General features: G+C 37.2%; 1 protein-coding gene across 1 annotated transcript in view; it reads left to right on the top strand.

Moving 5' to 3' along the window:
• Positions 1–12,267: 12,267 nt before the first annotated feature.
• The window catches only part of TRIM9 (tripartite motif containing 9), a 166,332-nt gene continuing 155,729 nt past the window's right edge, over positions 12,268–22,870 (top strand). Inside the window, exon 1 of the mRNA XM_069082409.1 lies at positions 12,268–13,292. Coding sequence (XP_068938510.1) covers positions 12,471–13,292 — 822 coding nt within the window. The 5' untranslated portion in view covers positions 12,268–12,470. The remainder of the gene's footprint in view (positions 13,293–22,870) is intronic.

The following is a 22,870-nucleotide window of genomic DNA, read 5'->3' as shown; positions in this document are numbered from 1 at the left end:
ATTCCTGGAAGGTTCTCTCTGCTCAGCTCTACATCCTGACTTATCTGACTTCTTTTAAGTGCCAAATAAAATCTCCTTTTTTTTTTTTTACTGGAGGTCTTCCCTAACCCTTCTTAATTGGTGCCTTCCCTCTTTTAATTATTTCTTTTTTATCCAGTTTATTGGTATATTTTTGTTGCATGTTGTTTCCCCCATTAGATTGCAAGCTCCTTGAGGGCAGGGACTTCCTTTTGTCTCTTCCTATATCCCCAGCACTTAGTACAGTGAATGGCACATGCTGCCTCTTGTCTCTCCCCCAGGACTCCTTGTTATTTTCAGCTAGTCTGGTTTTCTTCATAAGGCTATTGTGAGGATTAAATGAGATAGTGTTTATAAAGCATTTTGCAGGCTTTAGCATATTCCACAGGTCTACTTGACCTCCATTCCTACTTCCATTTTCTTCCATTTCTACTTCATACTCTTTTTCCAGGATTCTCACTCATATTTGTATAACACTTCATGATTTACAAAATGCTTTACTCACATCCCTATAAGATATGTAGCAGAAGTATTATTTGTTCCATTTTTCAAATGATCAAACTGGAGCTTAGAAATATCAAATGATATATTCAACCACATCGTTAGAAATTGTCAAAGATAGGACTCAGGCCTATACCATGAATGCAATGCTATTTCTGTTTTTTATGAAATGCAAAGCTCTTTCATAAAAGGGAAGCTGGCCCCAAATGTGAAGTGTCTCTATGAAGTCGTATAGCCAGGAAACACCAATGTCAAAATGTCAGGAGAATTTTATGTAATAATTCCAATAATTCCAGGCCTTCTTTATAACCAGGCCTCACAAGTGGAAGACTACATGACTTTAGCTAATCTATAATTTAAAAGAGTTAGTTTTTTGGGGTAATGGGACCTTTAGCAGAAAATTGATTATTTTTTTCCTTTCAAATTACATATTTTCTAGAAGTTTCTAGGGTCCCTGGAATTTCTATCTAAAATCTCAAATATTACAGTATTCATTTTTGAAACAACCGCTTTCATTATGTGCAACGGTTTCCCCTAAAGTATAGCATTTTTTACATTGGTAAATGTTTACTTTCCAAAATGCCTATTTTCAGATACAGGCAGAATCACAGATCATATACTGCAGGGTGAACCACTGGGACCAACTTGACTGATGTGGTCCTAATGGCAAAGTACAGAGAGAACTGGGGGCTGGGGGAAGCAGGATGGCTTCTATATTCTTTTGTACTTGATACCCTTTGGAAGGAGATATCTGTTTTAAGAAAAATACATTTCCAGGGGACGACAAGGGTACACTTTCATCCGGTCATAAAGAATGAAGCCACCCAATGTCACCATTGGGTCAAGGCTTCGGCTCTTCCTTGCCTGAGTGGTGAGGTGGGGGAGTGCACTTCCCTTCTTTCATTAGCTTCTCCTTCTGCTTCATGATTATTCCCAAGCGTTCTACCATTTTCCACCTATGTAGACATTCAATGGAATCCTCATATTCCAGTCTGCATTCTTTCTTGGCTGGTCATACCAATTCCATGGGCACACTCAATGAATTCCTTCTCAGAAGCATGGCATTGGGCTGGCATTTTGTAAGGTTGTTCAGCACTCATAATTGTCATCCATTTGTCAATACTGAGGCCCAGTTAGTTGTGAATATGAAAGAATGGCATGACAGTGGCCTAGTCCAAGCATCGCGCCCCTTTCCTTCGCCACAAGTCTCTGCCATCCGAAAGCCTCTTCATGACCCGCTGAAGTATAGCATTTTTCAAAGTGATTCTCCGTGATACACAAAAAGGACAAAATCACTGGTCACATTAGATTGTCAGTTATAGGTCAGGGATTATCCACTGCAACCTAGATTAAGTCTTATTTTAGAGTAGAATAAAAGAGAAAGTGAAGGAGAAATTTATAATTCACTATGTTCTCATTCTTTATTGTGGTAGGAAGAATGGAACTAATAATCATCTTTCATTATACTCTAAAGAGAAAACTATATATTTTCCATTGGAAAACTTTTGTCTTTGCAAATCATGAAAAAGCAGATGGTATATTTTTTTTTGAGCAATTGGGATTAAGTGACTTGCCCAAGGTCACACAGCTAAGTATCAAGTGTCTGAGCTCACATTTGAACTCAGGTCCTCCTGAATCCAGGGCCAGTGCTCTATTCACTGTGCCACCTAGCTGCCCCAGATGGTATATTTTAATGTGTGATTCACTGTTGAAGGATATTATTTAGGTGACTAGCACTGTAAGTTTCAGAGAATAACCAGATATTTATATAATGAATACCTGCAGATACATAGGATTCCTTGAAATTACAGTTATCAATCCACATACCATTGGGGGCATATGTTAATCATCAGATTGAATAAAGAAGAGATTTCCACATAACATGATAGTGATTCAGTACTTTGCTATAATCCATAAATTGCATTTTGATTTTTATTTCTTATTAAACATAAGGCAGAAGGTATTTTTGGAGACTTCGGGATGATTAAAACTTGGCTCCAAGTTTATATTTGTGGAAAAATCTGCAAGGGCTTACCACTGAATTTTAGGAAATTAAAACAAATGAACATATATCAGGAGAAAATTGTGAAATTCCCATTAAGGACTATCCTTGAATTAGTCTAATTATCCAACTCTAGAACAAATTAATTAAATGGAATTTAAGGGTGCATCAAAGAATGAGAACTAATCAAAGCTTCCTCTTGTGACTAGAAATAAAACCTCAAAGTCAGGAATACCTGAGTTCAAGTATCACTTTTAATATATACTAGCTTCATGATCTGGGCAAGTCACTAAACCTCTCAGTGCTTGTCAACTCTCTAAAACTATAAATTTCAGAGAAGTATCAACTGACATGGATAGGTGGAGTTTTCTAATCCAGGACATCCCAATACCAATGAAATTACATGTCCAGAATATAACACTATCAAGGAATATTTCATAACAGAAAAAAAATTAGTGTATTACTCGACAGCAATATCAAGCTGTCCTGGACCCATCAGGAATAAGAGGGCACTAATCTGCACCACTATAATGGTAATGGAATTTGAATTTGAAGATCCCTTTGTATTGGCAAAGGTAACAGGTACTTAGCACATAGTAATTAATCAAGCCTCTGTTAAAGAAACAGAAGGTATGAACCCCTGTTGCTGACATAACAGGAAGGGGTTGGCTGAAACAAGAAGGAGTTAATGTCTCGAGAGTGTGCGCGCGCGCGCGCGTGTGTGTGTGTGTGTGTGTGTGTGTGTGTGTGAAAGGCCCACTTCCCCCACCTTCCCCCCCAGGCTGGAGAAATTGATTTTGGGAGCCTGGGTGAAGTGATTTTGATTCTGAGAACCAGCTGGAGCTTTTCCTGAGGAGCTGCAGAGTCCGAGGGCCAGCCAGAGCTTCTGGGAGCTGCTGAAGATGTCCAAGGGCCAGCTGGAGCTGCCAAAGACTGAGGAAGCATGACTGTGATGCTGGTACTTTGAATGGACCTGTTTGTGGCTTTGCTAAGCCTTGGTGTCCTGGGAACAGAGATTGTGAAGGATTTAAGGTGGACTGGATGCTGTGAACTTCAGAGTGGAACAGGAAGTGTGTGGAGAGCTGGACAAGGACCTGAGAGCTGTCTGCCTTTGAACCCAGATAACAGTTTGGTGAATCCAGGACCTAGGATCATGGAAGGGGATCCAGAGAATCTGAGAAACCACCCCGAGTTAAACTGAAAGAAGACTTTACTTGGATACCATGTACTGACTGAGAAACTGTAATTTACTAGTGACTTAGGGATGGAGGGCTTGTGCATTTTCTGATGATTGAATAGTGAATAAGTGACTGAATAAGTAACTGATTGAGTTAACTTAGTGTGCCCCATGAGTGGAGAACTTTGACTATTGTACTTTGTGTCCCTTAAGGGGGCAAACCTCCTTAAGGATGATTGAATGATTGAGATGATTGAATGATTGTTCTTTGTTCAAAACTTTCTGACCACTGTGGTGAAAACTATGTGACCATTTTCTGTGATAACTTGATGTGAATGCTATATTTTGATTTTCTGTGATAAGTTGTAACATTGTGAATGCTGTACCTTGATTTTCTGTAAATGTTTTGCTCTAATTTGTTATTGAATAAATAGTGTTTACTACACTGTGTAATCAGAACCTTGAAAAGCTATTCACAGCAGTCATCCTCTGGAAAGCTGCTATTGTTTGGCTTTACAACCACTTTCCCCATTAGAATGAACTCCAACCAATTCACTTTCTTTTAAATGTTCTCCTTAATGAAATTTAAATGACAGAATGGTCATATGCTAACAAATAAAAAAACTAGAGGAGGAAATTATTCTTCATCTTGAAAAAATTAACAAAAATTAGAGCTTTAGCTAGGAATTCTTGCCTGTGGGACCATTTCAGCTAAGGGCAGGACAGGGAGAAGAGAGAAGAAAACAGTATAGATACAGTTGTATCAGGAGAGGAGGCCTGGTGGTATATTGAATTATCTCTCACCCCCAAATTCCCAGAAAGAGGTAACTGGAGAGAAAAGCAGGCTCTAGGAGAGGGATAATATGGCCCCAGGGTTGGTGGCTCAAGTCTAGTTCAGCAAAAAGGTAGGTGAGGAAATGGAGGGCCAGACAACCATTGCAGGGAAGAAGCATGCCCCCATTTAGGGATGCACTGGAGCCAGGTCTACTGGCTCCCTAGAGCCATTGTTAAATTTTCAGTGTTAACACAATTACACCTCACAAATAACCAAATGCTACAAATTAGGGCTTGATTTATTGTTTTGTTGACTGTCTAGACTTAAAAAAATGGTGAAGAAAATGTTAAGAAGCAAATTAAACTTAAAATTGCATTGTATTTGGGTTGTGAAACATTTACCAGCACTCTCCTGCTCTCCACCCCTACTCCAGATGTCACTACCCTAGATCAAAACTCCAGTTACCTTGCTGTCATAACAGCTCTGAATGTAATAAGTACATGATGACCAAAGCAACTGTTAAGAATGAATTGGAGATTTTGCCTCATGTGGTTCCTATAGGAAATTAGCACTTCTAAAACACTTGTTATCACTTCTTTCCACTTTTTTCTTTGATAAACTTTTAGTTATCAATAAATATTCAAGCAAAAAAATGGGCTATAAACAGACTGTATCCTAATTCTGTTTAAATTCATTTCACAACTGTAACTAGGTTCCATGAGCAGCTTAATCAGTTAGCTACTTTTATTGCATGGTTCTGGGTGACCTAGTGCTAGGGCTATTTAGAGAACTGCTCCAGAGTGCATGAAGTTTTGGAAATATTGATTTGCTTCTACTCTCCACTGAATTGGATTTCACTGAAATGAATTTTAAGAAATGAAGATACTAGATTATACATCTCTACTTCACTTTGTTTTTGTCTAACTTGACTTAGCAAAATGAAAATTTTGTTAAAAAGAAAATTATTATAAGGATTTATCTTTTCTATGTTTATCATGTATTGTCATGTATGTTTTCCCTTTTGTGTTAGTTGCTGAAAATAAATCTACAAATATTAGTACTTTCATATAGTTTATTTCAAATAACTATCATGTGTCATCATCAAAACTCATCTACTTTTTAAATTCATGAGGTAAAACATGATAATGAATGTGCATACTTACATACATAAAGATGTGGATTCAATTTTTCTTTTATATTGATGTACTTTTAGAGAGAGACTTCCTCCTCCACATAATAATCAGTACTAGTGTGTTAAATGCTTCTGCTGAAACAGAAAGATAACCTCATTTCGTCAAGGTCAATATTATAAAAAGTCTAATTTTGCCATTTTCTATGAGACAGTTATTATGTGCTTCCCTTGTTTAGTTTAACAAGACAACTATTAAATACCAGAGTTCTTCCTACTGAAGCATTCAAGGGCAACAACTGCTATAAAGCAGAAAGTGACTTTACCTGTCACTCCACATCACAGAGAATGATATGTTTGATCTTAAAAACATGGATTAAGGAAGTGCAGGCAGACATTGTGTGGTGACTAACTTTGATAGAAATGCCTCTTCTCAGCAATGCATGGTTCTAGGACAGCTCCAAGGGGCTCATGATGGAAAGTGCTATACACATCCAGAGAAAAGAATTACAGAGTCTGAATGCAGATCGAAGCAGACTATTTGCACTCTCATTTTTGTTTTGTTTCTTCTTTCCATTGGTTATAATTCTTCTTGACAACATGACTAATGTGAAAATATGTTTAATGTAATGTATATGTAGAACCTATAGTAGATTGCATGCCATCTTGGGGAGGAGGGAGGGAAGGAAGGGAGAGAAAATTTAAAACTCAAAATCTTGTAGAACTGAATGTTGTAAACTGAAAATAAATTAATTAATTTAAAAAGAAAAAAAGAAAGTATAGGCAGAGCCAAGATGGTGGAACACTACAGCAGAGTTCTCTCAATATTCCCCTCCAAACAACTCTAAAATAACACTTCAAATTGAACTCTGGAGCAGCAGAACTAAAAGGTCAGGGTGATACTTTTTATTCCAGCACAGGACAACTGAGGAGGTTCAGATGGAACACTGGGTCAGAGGATTACCTGGAGCACATATAGCAACACCAGCTGTAGGACTTAGTGATGTCAACAAAACCACCAACAGCAGTGTCCAGAGCTCTCAGCCCAGAGATGGTAAAGGAATTGGTCAGCTTGTCAGAAAGAAATTACAGGGAGCCCTTGTGCTAGCACTGGGCACAGGACAGGGCACTATTTGGTGATTCCATTACCCAACTCCATTTCTGGGTTACAGTTCCAGGGTGGAGAGAACTACTAGCAATTTTGTCAAAAGAGAGCAGGAGCCCTAGGCAGTAACAGCATTTCTAGCTACAAAAAGTCAGAGACTCTTCCTGGGTAAGTACTAGAGCAAAGACCAGGAAAGCATTCCTCTCCCTAGATCATACCACCTTAGGAGCACAGCACTGAAAACTTCCAAAATACCAGACACCTCCCCCCCACCTCCCCACCCCCCCATAGCTCTAAAACCATCAGCATGAAAATGCCTGAAGGTTGAGGCAGTGCCTCCATCTACCCCTAGGTGAGAAGAGTTCAACTTTAATATAAAGTGCAAAATCAAGAAATAGGCTGGGAAATTGAGAAACAAAAAAGAACCTGACCATAAAATGACACAAACTCAGAAGAAGACAACTATGTCAAAATAACTACAAGCAAAGCCTCAAAGGGAAAGGAAATACAAATTAGACATAAGTTCAACAAAAATTCCTTGAAGAGATAAAAAAAAAAATACTTTAAAAATCCAATAAGAGTGTTAGGAGAAAACTGGGAGAAGAAATGAGAATAATGTAAAAATAATACACTACAAAAAGATAATAGCTTGGTAAAAGAGACACAAAAACATTTTATAACATTTTATAGAAAATAACACTTAAAAAAACATAATTGGTCAAATGGGATACATGATACCTTTATGAAAATTAACTATGTATATGGCATAAAAACCTCACATGCAAATGCAGAAAAGCAGAAAATAGTAAATGCACTCTTTTCAAACCATAATGAAATCAAAATTATATTCATTAAAAAGCATGGAAGAAATTAAAAATTATTTGGAAAGTAAATTATGTAATCTGAAAGAATGACTGGGTTAAAGAACAAATAATAGAAATAATCAATAATTTTATGAAAGATAATGACAAAAATGAACTCACATAATATTTGTGGGATACAGCTAAAGCAGTACTTAGGAGAAAACATATCTCTTAATGTGTATATTGATAAAAGAGATAAAGAGCAGATTAATGAATAGACAACTAAGGAAACCTCAACAAATTATAAATCCCCAATTAAAAACCAAAATGGAAACCCTGAAAATCAAAGTAGAAATGAATAAAAGTGAAATTTAAAAATATTAAACTAATAAATAAAAGTAGGAGATACTTTTAGGGAAAAATCCAATAAAACAATTTATTAATTTAACTTAAAAAAGAAAGAAAACAACCAAATTACCAGTATCAAAAATGAAAAAGGGGGCAGCTAGGTGGCACAGTGAATAGAACACTGTCCCTGAAGTCAGGAAGGCCTTCATCCAAATCTGGCTTCAGACACTTGACACAATTAGCTGTGTGACCTTTGGCAAGTCACTTAACCTCAATTGTCTTGCCTTCTCCCCTCCAAAAAAAAATTTAAAGGGTGATTGCACCATTGTAGTACAAACACAATATTCACAGCACTGATGGTGACTGTGAATATGCTGGCATAGTGCTCAATTGCAAAATATAACACACTCTCTATATATAAGACAGAAGCAAAACATTTATTCAGATACCAGCAAACTGAATGCCAAAACCAGAAAGCCGAATCCATCATAGTAGCAAAGAAGTTAATAAGCCATAACAGCACAGAGAGCCACACCATCCTTTAGCCTTCCCAGAAATCAACATTCACAATTCTAGTTGTCTGCCTGGATTCCTCCTTTCCTCATTCCATCTCTAACTGCTCTGACTCCCAGCTTCCTGTGAGCTCTGCTCCACCCTTCAGCAAACTCCTCCCACCACAGGCTCCATGTGGTTACATTGAACCTATTAGGGGGCAGGGAAGACCCTCAAATTCCCATTACCATAACAACTATCAAGGAAGATGAAGTCAAAGCAATTATCAGGAGTTATTTTGCTCAATTATATGCCAATAAAACTGATGATCTAAGTGAGGCGGATGAATATTCACAAAAATGTAAATTGTCCAGATTAACAGAATAAGAAAAAGCCCTTAAATAACCCTTAAATAACCTTAAATAACCCTATCTTAGGACATCAATGAACTCTCTAAGAAAAAATTCCCAGGACCAGATGAATTTACAAATTAATTTTACCAAACATTTAAGGAACAATTAGTGCCAATAATATATGAACTATTTTTTTTAAAAGAGGTTAAAAAGGAGTCCCACAAAATTCCTTTTATAACACAAATATGGTTATGACACCTAAACCAGGGAGAGCAAAAACAGAGAAAGAAAATATAGACCAATTTCCCTAATGAATATTGATGTGAAAAACCTTTAAATAAAACACTAGCAAAGAGAATAAAGTAACACATATGAAAGATCATAAATGATGACCAGGTTGGATTTATACCAGGAATGCAGGGCTCATTCAACAGAGGAAAACTATGAGTATAACTGACCATATCAACAACAAAAATATGAATAGATACAGAAAAACCATTGACAAACTACAACACCCATTCCCATGAGAAGCATGAGAAAGCACAGAAATAAAAGGATCTTTTTTATTTTTTTAAAGTAATTCGGGTTCAGTAACTTGCTCAAGGTTACAAGGCCAGTTATTTCTGGGTGTGGTGCTAAGTATCTGAGCCCATATTTGATCCCCAGGTCATCCTGACACTGGAGCTGGTATTCTTACTCACTGAGCCACCTGGCCACCCCAAATAAAATTTTTTTTTTGCTTTTTGGAGGGCAATTGGGGTTAAGTGACTTGCCCAAAGTCACATGGCTAGTGTGTCAAGTGTCTGAGGCCGGACTTGAACTCAGGTCCTCCTGACTCCAGGGCTGGTGCTCTATTCACTGCACCACCTAGCCACCCTGGGATCTTTTCTTAAAAAGATAAAACCAAGAGCAAGCATTATCAGTAATTGTGATAAACTAGGAGACTCCTCAATAAGATCATGGTGAAGCACAGATATTCATGATCACCACTGTACAATATTGTATTAGGAATGCTGGCTATCACAATAAGACAAGAAAAAGAAATTGCTGGAATAATAATAGGTAATGCAGAAACAAAACTACTTCTCTTTACAGATGATACAAAGGTATATTTAATGAATCTTAGATAATCAAGATAATCAAGCAGTAATCAAGAAACAATCTGGTATTGGCTAAGAAATAGAGTGCTGCATAAGTGGGATTGGTGAGGTACACAATACACAGTAGTAAATGACCATAGTAATCTAGTGTTTGATAAACCAACCCAAAGTTCTAAGCTTTGTGGGCAAGAACTCACTATTTGACAAAAATTACTGGGGAAACTGGAAAGCAATTTACAAGAAACTAGGCATAGACCAACTTCTTCCACAGTGTACTAAGATGAGGTAAAAATGGGCACATGATTTAGACTAAGGTGATATAATAAATAAATTAGGGGATCATGAAGAAATTTACTCGTCAGTCCTATGGATAAGGGAAAAGTTTATGAACAAACAAGAGATAAAGAGAACCACAGAAAGTAAAATTGATAATTTTGATTGCATGAAATAAAAAAGGTTTTGCACAAAGAAAACAAATGCAGACAAAATTAGAAAGAAAGTAGAAAATTGGGGGAGGGTGGAATTTTTTTTTAGAATTTTTTTTTTACTTTTTGGAGGGGGGAAGACAGGGCAATTTGGGTTAAGTGACTTGATCAAGGTCACACAGCCAATAAGTGTTAATTGTCTGAGGCTGGATTTGAACTCAGGTCCTCCTGACTCCAGGGCTGGTGATCTATTCACTGTGCCACCTTAGCCGTCTCAAGGGTGGAATTTTTACAGCAAATCTGTCTAGTAAAGAACTCATTCTCAAATGCATATGGAACGAAGACAAATTTGTATAAATAAGTTATTCTTTAATTGACAAATGGTTAAAGGATATGAACAGAGTTTTCAGAAGAAACCAAAGTTCTCAACAGTCACATAAAAATGATCCAAATCACTATTGATTAGAGAAATACAAATTAAGACAACTCTGAAGTTTGCCTCACATCTATGAGAGTGGCTAACGTGACAGAAAAGGAAAACAGCAAATGCTGGTGGGGATATGGAAAAATAGGAAACTGTTAGAGTTTTAAAGTAGAAGAACCATTCTGGATTACAATTTGGAACTATCCCCAAAGGGCTATAAATCTGTGCATATCATTTGACTCAGCAATACCACTTAGATCTATAACCCAAAGAGATCACAGAAAAATGAAAAGTATCTATTTGTACAAAAATATTTATGGCAGATCTCTTTGTGGTGGCAAAGAATTAGAAAATGAGAGGAGGTCCATCAGTTGGTGAATGGCTGAACAAGTAAAGGTGCATGATTGTAATGGAAAATTATTGTATTATGAGATGCAGGATGGTTTCAGAAAAACCTAAGAAGATTTATATGAATCAATGCAAAGTAAAGTGAGCAAATTCAGGAGAACAGTGTGAATAGAAACAATATTTTAAGGATGAGCAACTGTGAAAGACTTGTTTACTCTCATCAGTGCAATGATGCAAGACAATTCCAAAGGACTCATGATATCGACTTCCAAAGAATCCTAATGAACTCTTAATACAGACTGAAGTGTACATTATTAACTTTATTTTTCTTGCTTTTTTTTTAATATGGCTAATATGGAAATGTTTTGCATGACTTCATATGGATATAATATTGCTTTCCTTCTCAGTGTGTGAGAGGAGCTGGAGAGAGGGAGAGAATTTGGAATTCAAAGTGTAAAAAAACAAATGTTATGAATAAATTATAAAAAAATAAAAATGTGCCTTGGTAAGAAGAGTGATATTAAAAAGTGTCCCTCTCTCTCTGGTAGGCTGCTCCTCCAACAATCAGTTTTTCTTGTCTATCCTTGGTTTCTGTTGACCTCACATAGTGATTATTTCTTTTCTCACTCATTGAACTTAAAGAGCTCATGTACCTCTAAGACCATCATGCTACATAACAGTGTGGAGAAATAGGTGATCCTTCCAAATAGATTGAATGCAAAATGGAGTTGAGGGAGACTAAGGTTCTTTAAGGACTGAAAGGAAGATTAAAATGTGTGTGTGTGTGTGTGTGTGTATCTGATATTCAGTTCACTCCTGTCCTTGCTGGGAAATGAGTAGCTTGGTTATGGACATTAAGACAGGGAAGAAATGGGTTGCATAGTATTCTTGGAGAGCTGCTACAGAGGAAAAGTCATAGAAAGGAACCAATCTTGGCGAGGGGACAGGGGAGAGTGGGTTTTCTGTCAAAATAATCTCTGGAGAAAGTCACCTCTCATCTGGAAGGGTTTTCTCGCACCCCTTGACCACGTAGACTGTAGGGAAGATTAGAACGCAAGAGAAGTGAGTTATCCCCCTACACTACTGTACTTCTATAGGGTACTGAAGCGCAGACTCCTTAGTTCATCAACATCCCCCAACCCCCACCTCCTCGCCTACTCCCCCAATCCCTTGCTATCTGCGGAGGCAAGTTGACTGAAAGGGAACGGAGCCAATGGTAGGTCTCTATCCACTCTCATTCCCCCAATGGAAGGGGAGGTCCAGGCTGTCTGGCTCATATTCTGCAAGCCAGAGTGACAGTCTGCTGTTACCAGGGAAATCAGAAGGCAACTCTCTGCTGCTACGGTTCCTACTGCTGTTGCTGCAGGCCAAGGTGCTGGCCAAGTCTCCCTGTTAACTAGAGGGGACTTTCAGCTTTATAGGTCTGAGGCACCAGTCTGTAGTGACTTGGTTTACCAACCCAGCCCTCCTATGGAAGAAATGGAAGAAGAGTTAAAATGTCCGGTGTGCGGTTCTTTCTATCGAGAGCCTATCATTCTGCCTTGCTCTCACAATTTGTGCCTAGCGTGCGCCCGCAACATCCTAGTTCAGACCCCGGAGTCTGAGTCTCCCCAGAGCCGTCGGGCCTCGGGTTCTGGGGTCTCTGACTATGACTATCTGGACATGGATAAGATGAGTCTGTACAGCGAAGCGGACAGCGGCTACGGTTCCTATGCAGGTTTCGCCAGTGCCCCCACCACTCCCTGTCAGAAGTCTCCCAATGGAGTCCGAGTGTTTCCCCCGGCCATGCCACCCCCTGCGGCCCACTTGTCAGCATCTCTGGCCCCAGTGCCTCGCAACTCCTGCATCACTTGTCCACAGTGCCACTGTAGCCTGATCCTAGATGACCGGGGATTGCGCGGCTTTCCTAAAAACCGCGTTCTGGAAGGAGTCATCGATCGCTATCAGCAGAGCAAAGCTGCGGCCCTCAAGTGCCAGCTTTGCGAAAAGGCGCCCAAGGAGGCTACAGTAATGTGCGAACAGTGCGATGTTTTCTACTGCGACCCATGTCGGCTCAGATGCCACCCTCCTAGGGGACCTCTGGCTAAACACCGACTGGTGCCCCCAGCCCAAGGCCGGGTTAGTCGGAGGCTGAGTCCCCGCAAAATTTCTACCTGCACGGATCATGAGCTGGAAAACCACAGTATGTATTGCGTCCAGTGCAAGATGCCCGTGTGTTACCAGTGTTTAGAAGAGGGTAAACACTCTAGTCATGAAGTCAAGGCTTTGGGGGCTATGTGGAAGCTGCATAAGGTGAGTCATACAAAATTTCCTCCCGTCCGTCCCTTCTCGTACCCCTTTCCCCTCCCCCAGTCACAATTGCACTCTTTCCATCTGTGCCGTCATAAAATTGTTTTGCACTAGGGTGTTCCCCTATTTCAGACACGATACACCTCACTCAGACCTTATGGTCAGGGGGGCAGTGCGGGGGACTGTTTTCTTGCTTTGTCTGGTGCATTGCAGGAGACGTGGTGTCCTTTAAAATTCAGTAGGAGACTGAATGCTTCAGAAGAGGAACTGGGAAGATTAAGTGGATGCTCTGAGGGACAATAATATTCAAGGTCATCTCATTACCTGCACAAGTTGTCCTGCAGATCAGGACTGTGGTCAGTTTTCCAATGAAACGCGCCTAGATGCAGGTAGCATCAGTGCTAGTAGTCAGTGGAGAAATACATCTGTAAGGATTGGATGTTTGTTCTAATTCGGTGAATGCACAAGATTCAGGAGACTTTACGCTCACACAGACCTATTGGGAAGTGGGAGTGTAAATCCACCAGGCCGAGGAAAATGTGACCGCGCATGCGGTTGGCTTAGAAAGATCAGCTGGGGTCAGAGCTCCCTGGATCTCTGAATCTTTTTTTGGGTGGGTGGTTGCTGCGAATATGTCTAGTGTAAATGGAATATTGATGAACCAGAATTAGGTTCTAACTACATCACCTCATCCCAGTGTGTCACCTCATCTCAGTGTACAAGTGGAGTCATTGTATAGGTGGCAAAACTGCCGTTGCCTTAGGAACAGATGCTGCGTAGGCTGATATCCCCTCCCGCCTGCGTGGAGGGAACTAAGGCAGAAGTCACTTCAATTTGGTGTCTTGTGGATCGGCCTCAACCTGGGAGATGCTGAGCACTGTCCATATTGATAATGCATCCGCATTGAATTCCCTCTCTTTATACTTCAGCAAAAGCCATTGGAAACTCCTTGTAAAAGTCTCCTGTTGTCATGTTTATTCTTTCCAGTGTCTACAGACTGAAAGTCTCCTTTGTTGATGTTATAATGGCCCACCTGTTGGAAGGGACACTACTATCAATATCTTCCAAGAAAATCAACATAAACTTATGCTTTAATTTTATTTTTTAAAATTACATTATGGGTGATGTTAAGGGGCAAAGAAACACAGGATTATCTTTAATGAATTTTGGGGTATACTTCCACTTGTTTTGTATAATGGCAAGAATGAATTGATGTGCCTTTCCTGCCACAGACACTCTAACAATTGCCATTTTCCTTTTTGGTCATTGTTGTCAACCTGATAGCTATGAACTTGTTTTAATTGGTTTTTCTATAATTATTAGTGATTTGGAGTATTTTTTCATATAGCTGTTGATAACTTGGATTTCTTTTTTTATTTCATATATTTTCGCAATTTATATATTGGAAAATGCCTCTTGTTCTTTATATAGTTGAATCAATACCTTATATATTTCCATTAGGACACATACTAAAAAAATTTGTTACAAAGATTTTTTTCCCCACACAACGATTTCTCTTTATATTTTACTTGCTTTGATTTTATTTGTTCAGAAAGTGTTGAATTTTAAATAATCAATATTATCCATTTTTCCTCCGGTGACCTTCTCTATGGCATGTGTCATCAGGAACCTTGAACTCTTCCCCTATTCCTAATTATCCTTAATTGTGAAAGGTGTCTCCTCTCTAGTTCCTCTAATTGTTTCCAGCATAACTATAGAGGAATATTATATACATATACATTATAATACATGTCACACATCAATTTGTAGTTTATTGTGGTAAAAGCCACTAGATTTGGAATGAGTTTGTCAGGCTGCTGTAAAGGTCTCTAGTGTTTTTTCTATACCTATGGTGTTGATGCTTAGTTTTAGATAGATACTCTAAAGAAAGATTAAGTAAAGGTCTATTTGTGTCTATGCTTTCCAGTGATGTTTAAAATTTCAAAGAAACAACAACTGCTTTTCAAAAGCATTTTCTGTATGTCTTGTTAAACCATAAAAGAATTATTATAACACATTATGTTTAGGGTTTCTATTGCATTTATCACAGATTAGTGGTGTAAATTTAACCTAGTCATGGTGTATAATTTTGCAATATGCTGACATAGCCTCTTTGATAATATTTTATTCAATGGATTTTGGACACTAAATATCTGTATCAATCTTCATTAGGAATAGTGCTTAATAATTTTCTTTCTAAAGTTTAGATCCAAAGGTCATATTTCTAGCATTGAAGGAATTTAGAATCCTTTCTTTTCATAATTTAGCAAACAGTTTTTGTAATGGTAGAATTAATTATTCTTTGAATGTTTGATAGAACTCACATGTAAATTTATCTGATCTTTTTTTCTTTCAGTTTTACTGCTTGTTCAATTTATTTTTTTCTGAGATTGGATTATTTAAACTTTGATTTCTTGTTATGCTAATCTGGATGTTTTATGTTACTGTAAATACTGATCTTTTCATTTAAATGATCAGTTTTATTGGCATATGATTGGAAAAATATTTTCTAGTGATTAATTTTTTCACTGGTTGTGGATTCCCCATTTTAATTTTTTGATATTACGAACTAGGTTCTCTCTGTTTTAGAAATAAGACTAGCTAATGGAGTTTCAATTTTATTAGGTTTATTAAATTTTTTTCCATCAGCAAAAATTTCTCCCACCCACCATTTGAGAATAAATGGAAAAAAAATCCCTGTTAGAAATATATAGTCATATATAGTCAAGTAAAAAAAAATACACATATCTATGTATCTATCTATCTATCTATCATCTATATGTCTCTCTGTATATGTATTTTCATTGTATTTACACAATCTACATATAGATGTGTGTGTGTGTGGGGGGGTTTATTCTGCATTCTGGATCTTTCAGGTATGAGGAGGTGGGCAGCATGTTTCATCATTATTGCCCCTGAATTTGTGGTTGGTCATAATGCTAAGAGTTCCTAAGTTTGTCAAAATTATTTGTCTTTGTTGTCATTGTATAAATGGTTCTCTTGGTTCTGTTCACTTCATTTTCTGTTGGTTCAAGTCTCCCCAATTTTCTTTGAAACTATTTCTTTCATCATTTTTTACAGTACATTAATATTTTATCACACAGTTTTATACAACCATTGTTAAAGTTTCTTTTCCTTAAGAAAGCCATGCTTTTAATTGGCCATTCCTCTTACTCTCACCTTTCCCTTTCTTCCTTTTCTTTCTTATTTCCATGTTGAATGAAATTTATTTCTATACCCAATTGTGTGTATGTGTGTATATCCTTCCTTCCTTTGACCTTTTCATATGAGCATACAGAGAGAACATCAGTTTAAATGTTTCACTCCCACCTGCTCTTCTTTGTTTGTATAGACTTGTGCTCCTTAATTATGTGAGATAGTTTTCCTTAACCTTCCTCTTCCCTATTTACCTAGCATATTCTTTCCCCCCTGTGTTTCTATTCTTTTAAGAAAAGCAAAACATAAGATAATCATTCTAAGGCTATCTGTCCAATTAGATGACCTCTGTGACTACTGATGTTGATAAGGTTCAGAGAATCATTTTCTTATATTGGAATATAAGGATTTGGGACAGGTAGGTGATGCAGTGAATAGAGCACTGGTCCTGTAGTCAGGAGGATCTAAGTTCAAATCAGACCACAGATTCTTGACTTTTACTAGCTGTGTGACCCTGGGTTAAGTCACCTAACACCAATTGTGTCACAAAAACAAAAGGAATGTAAGGAGTGCCTTTATTTTTACCTTTTTATATTTCTCAACTCCTGTGCTCAAACTTCAAACTTATGTTGCTGTTTTCTTTTCATTAGGAATACTTGAAAGTCTTCTATTTCATTAAAGGTTTATTTTTACCCAGGAGGATTATACTCAATTTTACTGGATAAGTTATTCTTGGCTGTTATCTTATATACTTTTGCCTTCTGGAATATTATATTCTAAGCTTTCTAGTTTTTTATAGTGGTAGTTGTTAAGTTATGTGTGATCCTCACTGTAGCTCCTTGGTATTTGAATTCTCTCTTTCTGAATGCTTGCTTTATTTCTTCTTTGACCTATAAGTTCTGAGTTTTGGCTATGATGCTCCTGGGGGTTTTCATTTTGAGGTTTATTTCAGGAGGTAACCAGTGGGTTCTTTCTATTTCTATTTTGTCTTCTAGTTCTGAGAAATCTGGACAGTTTTCTTGAAATATTATTTCTAAACTCTTTTTGTGGTAATGGTTTTTCAGGTAGTCCCGTTATTCTTAAATTATCTCTCAGTCTGTTTTCCAGGTCAGCTGTTTTTGCCATAAGATATCATACATTTTTTCTTCTTTTTTCAGTCTTTTGATTTTTAAAAATAAATTTATGGTTGCCTCCTGGAGTCATCAGTTTCTGTGTGGTTCATTTTAATATCCAGGGAGTTATTTTCTTGGGCATGATTTTTGTACCTCATCTACAAAGCTATTGATTTCCTTTCTAATTCTTTCTTCTGTAGATCTCATTGCTTTTTCTTTTGGTAATTTTTAAAATTTTAAACTTAATTACAAAATGAGAAAAGAAAATAAAAACATTGCCATGTGCACAGAGCATAAGAATATAAAACAAATTTCCATTTCAAAAAACCCTATATAATAAATACTACACATTGTTTTCAAAGCTTCCAAGCTTTTCTTTGTTTCCTTGTTGGTTTTCTTTTGTTCTCTTCTATGTACTTTTTACTTTATTTTCCCATTGTCTCCTCTAAAGAAGGCTGCTATCTATCTATCTGTCTGTCTATCTATCTGTCTGTCTGTCTAAAACACATATATACACTCATACACATACATGTAAGATAATACTATGCTAATTTCCTCCTATTATCTGTTTCTCTAAAGGTGGATAGCATCTTCCTTTATAAGTCCAAGTCTTTCCATGTTTGTCTAAATCAACAAGCTCATTTCTTACACCACAGAAATATTTCAACCCAATCACATTTTATCTGAGCGATTGTCTGTGAAAGTGTTTTACCCCCTGTTTTCTGCATTCCTTTTATTCTTAGCTACATAGGTTTTATTTACACAAGAAAATTTTAATTTAAATAATCAAAATGATCCTTTTTACACTTCAACAATGTTATCACCATATAATATAGTTTAAGGTCTGATACTGCTGAAACTACTTCCTTTATATCTTTTCCCTCTGGTTTCTTTGAAGTTCCTGACCTTTTGTTCTTCCAAATGAACCTTGTTACTATTTTTTTCTAACTCAGTATTTTTTTTTTTTTTTAGTAATTTAGCTGGTATTACATTGAATAAATCATTAGGTAGGTAAAATTATCCTTTAAAAAGTAATATCAGCTTTACCCACCCATGGACAATAAATATTACCTCAGTTATTTAGATCTGAGTTTATTTGTATAAAAATGTCTTACATTTATGTTCATATATTTTGTGTGTCTATTTGGGCAGGTATATGCTCAGCTATTTTTACTGTTTAGGTATTTTAAATCATCTAAAACAATATTGAATAATATTGCCAACAAATAGTGTAGTTTCTCTACTTTCACTTCTGATTAAATCTATTTTAACTTTTTCTGAGATCATGCTTACTATCCCTGCTTTTTTTACATGCTAAATTCCACTCTTGCCCTTTATTCTATCTTTGCGTGTATCTCTCATTTTTATAATATTTCCTGAAAGCACTGTGTTGTTGAACTCAAATTTTTAATCTGCTATCCATTTCTGTTTTATGGGTAAATTCATGCCATCCACATTCTCAGCTACAATTACTTGTTCTGTTTTTTCCTCCTTCCTATATTTCCTCACTATCCTTCTCACTCTATTTACCCTATCCCTCCTCATTCCTTTGCTTTACTTCTACCCACTACCTCACCTTCTTATTCCTAACCTACCCACCCCACCTAAGAGTCCCTCTCTTATCCTCTCCCCCTACACTATACTCTTGCCCTCTTATTTCTTTCTGAATTTTTAAGACTTTTATATATACATACATACACACATAATACATATGTATATGTATGCATACACATATACATCCACACAATATATATTCCCTCTTTAGCCTATTCCCAATGAAAGTAAGGTTCCAGTACTTCCCATTCTCCACCATACTAGCTCCTTTTGTATCAATTTTTCCTTTTATGCTTCATTTGTATGAGATAATTACTCCTTTTTATCTCTCACTATACAATTTTATTTTTTTAGAATCATTCCATCAGCTCAGCCCACATCTCTCTTTCAAACTTCACAAATATATGATAACAATTATTAAAGTAACATAAAATAATACAAAAATAAAAGCTAATATTTTCATATGTACAAAGGAAATAATTTTACCTTATTGAGTCCTTTATAATTGGTCTTTAATTATTATTATAATATAATTATTAAACCATATATTTCTTCTATTTGTTATGTGCTGAATTTTCCCTTAAGTTCTGGGGGGTTTTTTGTCCTAAAAACCTTAAAGTCTTTCAGTTGACTAAATGCCAATTTTTTTTTCATTCAGGACTATCTTTAACTTTGCTGGGTAAATTACCTTTGGTCATAACCCCTAGCTCTTTTAATCTATGAAATATAGTATTCCAAGACCTACAGTCCTTCAAAGTAGTAGCTATTAGGTCTTGTGTAACCATTATTGTAGCTCCATGATATTAAAAAAATTTTTTTCTTGTTGTTTGCAATATTTTCTCCTTAACCTATGAAATTTGGCTATGATATTCCTGTAAGGTTTTTTTTCCTGTGGGATCTCTTTTAGATGGTGAGCAGTGATTTTTTTTTCTATTTCTACTTTGCCTTCCTGTTCTAGAACTTCAGGGCAATTTTCCTTGATAATTTCTTGTAGTATTGTATAAGGATTCTTTTTTTTTTTTATCATGATTTTCAGGTAGTCTGACCATTCTTATATCTTCTTGATTTGGTTTCTAGATCTGTTCTTTTTCTGATGAGATCTTTCACTTTCTCTTCTGTTTTTTTCATTCTTTTGATTTTGTTTTATGACTTTTTGACGTCTTAGAGTATTATTAGCTTCTCCTTGCCCTATTCTAGTTTTCAAGGAATTATTTTCTTCCTCAAATTTTTGTTTCTCTATTTCCAATTAGGTGACTTTCTTTTAATAATTTTCTTGATAGGAGCAGCTAAGGGGAGCAGTGAATAGAGCATGAGCTCTGGAGTCAGGAGGACCTGAGTTCAAATTTGGCCTCAGACTTAACACACACACACACACACACACACACACACACACACACAAACTAGCCATGTGACCTTGGGCAAGTCACTTAATCCCAATTGCCCTCCAAAAAAAAAGCAATAATTTTCTTGGATTGCTCTTATTTTTTCTAATTTTTCATCACTCTCTATTATTTGATTTTTAAAGTCCTTTTTAAAGTTCTCCCAAGAACTCTTTGTGCTTTTGACCTTTCTCACTGAAAAAAGAGTGTTTTTTTTTTTTTAGCTCATTATCTTTCTCTGAACATGAACCTAGATTTTCTCTATCCCCATAGTAACTATCTATGGTTGGGTTATTTCTCCTTTGTTTACTCATTTTTATTTATTAATTATTGTTTTATTTTGTTTTTTATATTTGTGTAATCAAATTTTAGCCCTGAGGTATGGGAAATGATGCCCCAAGCCTCAGATACTACTTACTGTTATAACTTACTTACTGTAATTTTCTGAGGTCTGTCTCAGGGCTAAACCTTAGGCTCTCCTCTCCACTCTTAAGCTAGAACCCCCATCCATGATGTCCCACAAATGACTGCGCTCCCTGCAGTCCCTCCAGTGACTGCAAACTACAGCTATTCTCTTTTCCCTAGAACTGAAACCAGGGACTCTACTCTCCTGCTAGTGCCCACAACCAGTAGGGTCCCTGCCCCATCTGCAACAGAAACTCACCAGGTGTCTGCTAGCTTCATCTCCCCTGCAGCTACAGCTGAGCCCAGGACTCATCTGGTTAGCACAGCTGTGCTTGGCATCTCTCTTCAGTGGAAGGTCCTTCAATCTTCTGTTACTCAGATATCAGACCTCCACAATGTCTTTGAGATTAAAGTTTCTAAAGTTAAGATTGCCTCTCAATCCAGCTGCCCCCAGTGCTTGTTGTTTGTTGATTCTGCAGAGTGAGCCTGGAGGTTTTTTGCACTTCATTCAGGTCAAACCTTTGCTCCTGGAGGTTGAGTCTTTCCTAGGTTCTTTTCAAATTGTCTTAGGAGGATAACTGATTTACCCTGTATTTATTTCTGTTGCTCTGAGGAAATGTTCTTTTTGTGGAGGAAATTTAAAGAGCAGAAAGTTTTCTGACCTACTCCACCATCTTCCCAGAATCCTCTTGATCCCATTGCTTTTCCATTTTTTTCCTCCACTACTCTCATTCAATTTATGAAAACATTCTGATTTTTTTTAAAAATTCTTGCTTCATCTTTTCCATGGAATTCTATTTGAATTTGTGCCCATATCTTGTTTTTCTTTGAGGCTTTACTTTTAAGTGTTTTGGAGTCATTCTCTTTTTCTAGGTTTATGTCTTGGGTGTCACTCTAACAGCTTTTCATGGTGGTGGTGGTGGTGGTGGCAGCAGTGGTGTGTGTGTGTGTGTGTGTGTGTGTGTGTGTATGTACATGCATGTTCTTTTAGCCTACTTTCTGTCTTCAGACTTGATGCCAGGACTGGAACATGCAACACTTGTGGAGGGAAGGTATCAATCTTTCCTTGATTATTGATTTAGGATCTCAGGGATAACTCAGGCAGAGATTCATAAGCTTTCAGTGCTCACAAAATGGTCTGACACAAGGAAAAGTCATATTGCTGCCTCCTGTCTTTTCTCTGCAAATTCCTCACCTGGGTTTGGGTCTGAGCAACAGTAGACTGTTGCTGGACTCAGCCATTATCAGTCAACTGGGAAACTGTTGTTTCAGAGTGATGGAACTGCAAATTCCCATCTGGTAGTTCTACTCTGGTTTAACTTTATCAGATTTAGTCTGGGAGAGAAGCTGGAACTGATACATTCTGTTCCTGGGTCCAGCCATACAGTGGCTGTTCACTTTTGAACTTGCTCTTCTCTTGGTATTCAGCCTAGGGACTGTCTTCTCCTCAGTACATCCTGAATCTGTGACCTAGAACATAAAAATGGGTGACAAAGTTGCTAGATGGCACCCATTGCTGCCAAGGTGTATTGTAATGGGTTTGGGACTTCTTACCCAGCTGTACACCCTCTCCCTGACTGCTAGAGAATTGTACATTGTTGTTCTTTGCTAGATCCAGTCTCCAGCATCCTTAGACTTCTCTATCTGCCTTTTCCATCCTTGGTAGAAAATGACTTATTGTGGCTTTTTCTTGGATTTTCCCAATAGCTACCAGTTGGCACTTCTCTCTGAATGCTGCAAGAGTTCTGGTGACATCTAGTTACAGTGAAGAGACATATCATCACTACCTCACCACCACTATCATCATCATCATCACTGTCCTCACCATCACCACCACCACTGTCGTCGTCGTCGTCATCATCATCTTCTTGTTCTTCTTGTTCTTGTTCTTGTTCTTCTTCTTGTTCTTCTTCTTGTTCTTCTTCTTGTTCTTCTTCTTCTTCTTCTTCTTCTTCTTCTTCTTCTTCTTCTTCTT

This window comes from Petaurus breviceps, unplaced genomic scaffold (genome assembly GCF_028583685.1).
Source record: "Petaurus breviceps papuanus isolate PSGF00001 unplaced genomic scaffold, PetGlider_PUasm1.0 164, whole genome shotgun sequence".
Taxonomy (NCBI): Eukaryota; Metazoa; Chordata; class Mammalia; order Diprotodontia; family Petauridae; genus Petaurus; species Petaurus breviceps.
Note: the sequence above shows the minus strand (reverse complement) of the source record. Positions and strands in the feature narration are given on the sequence as shown.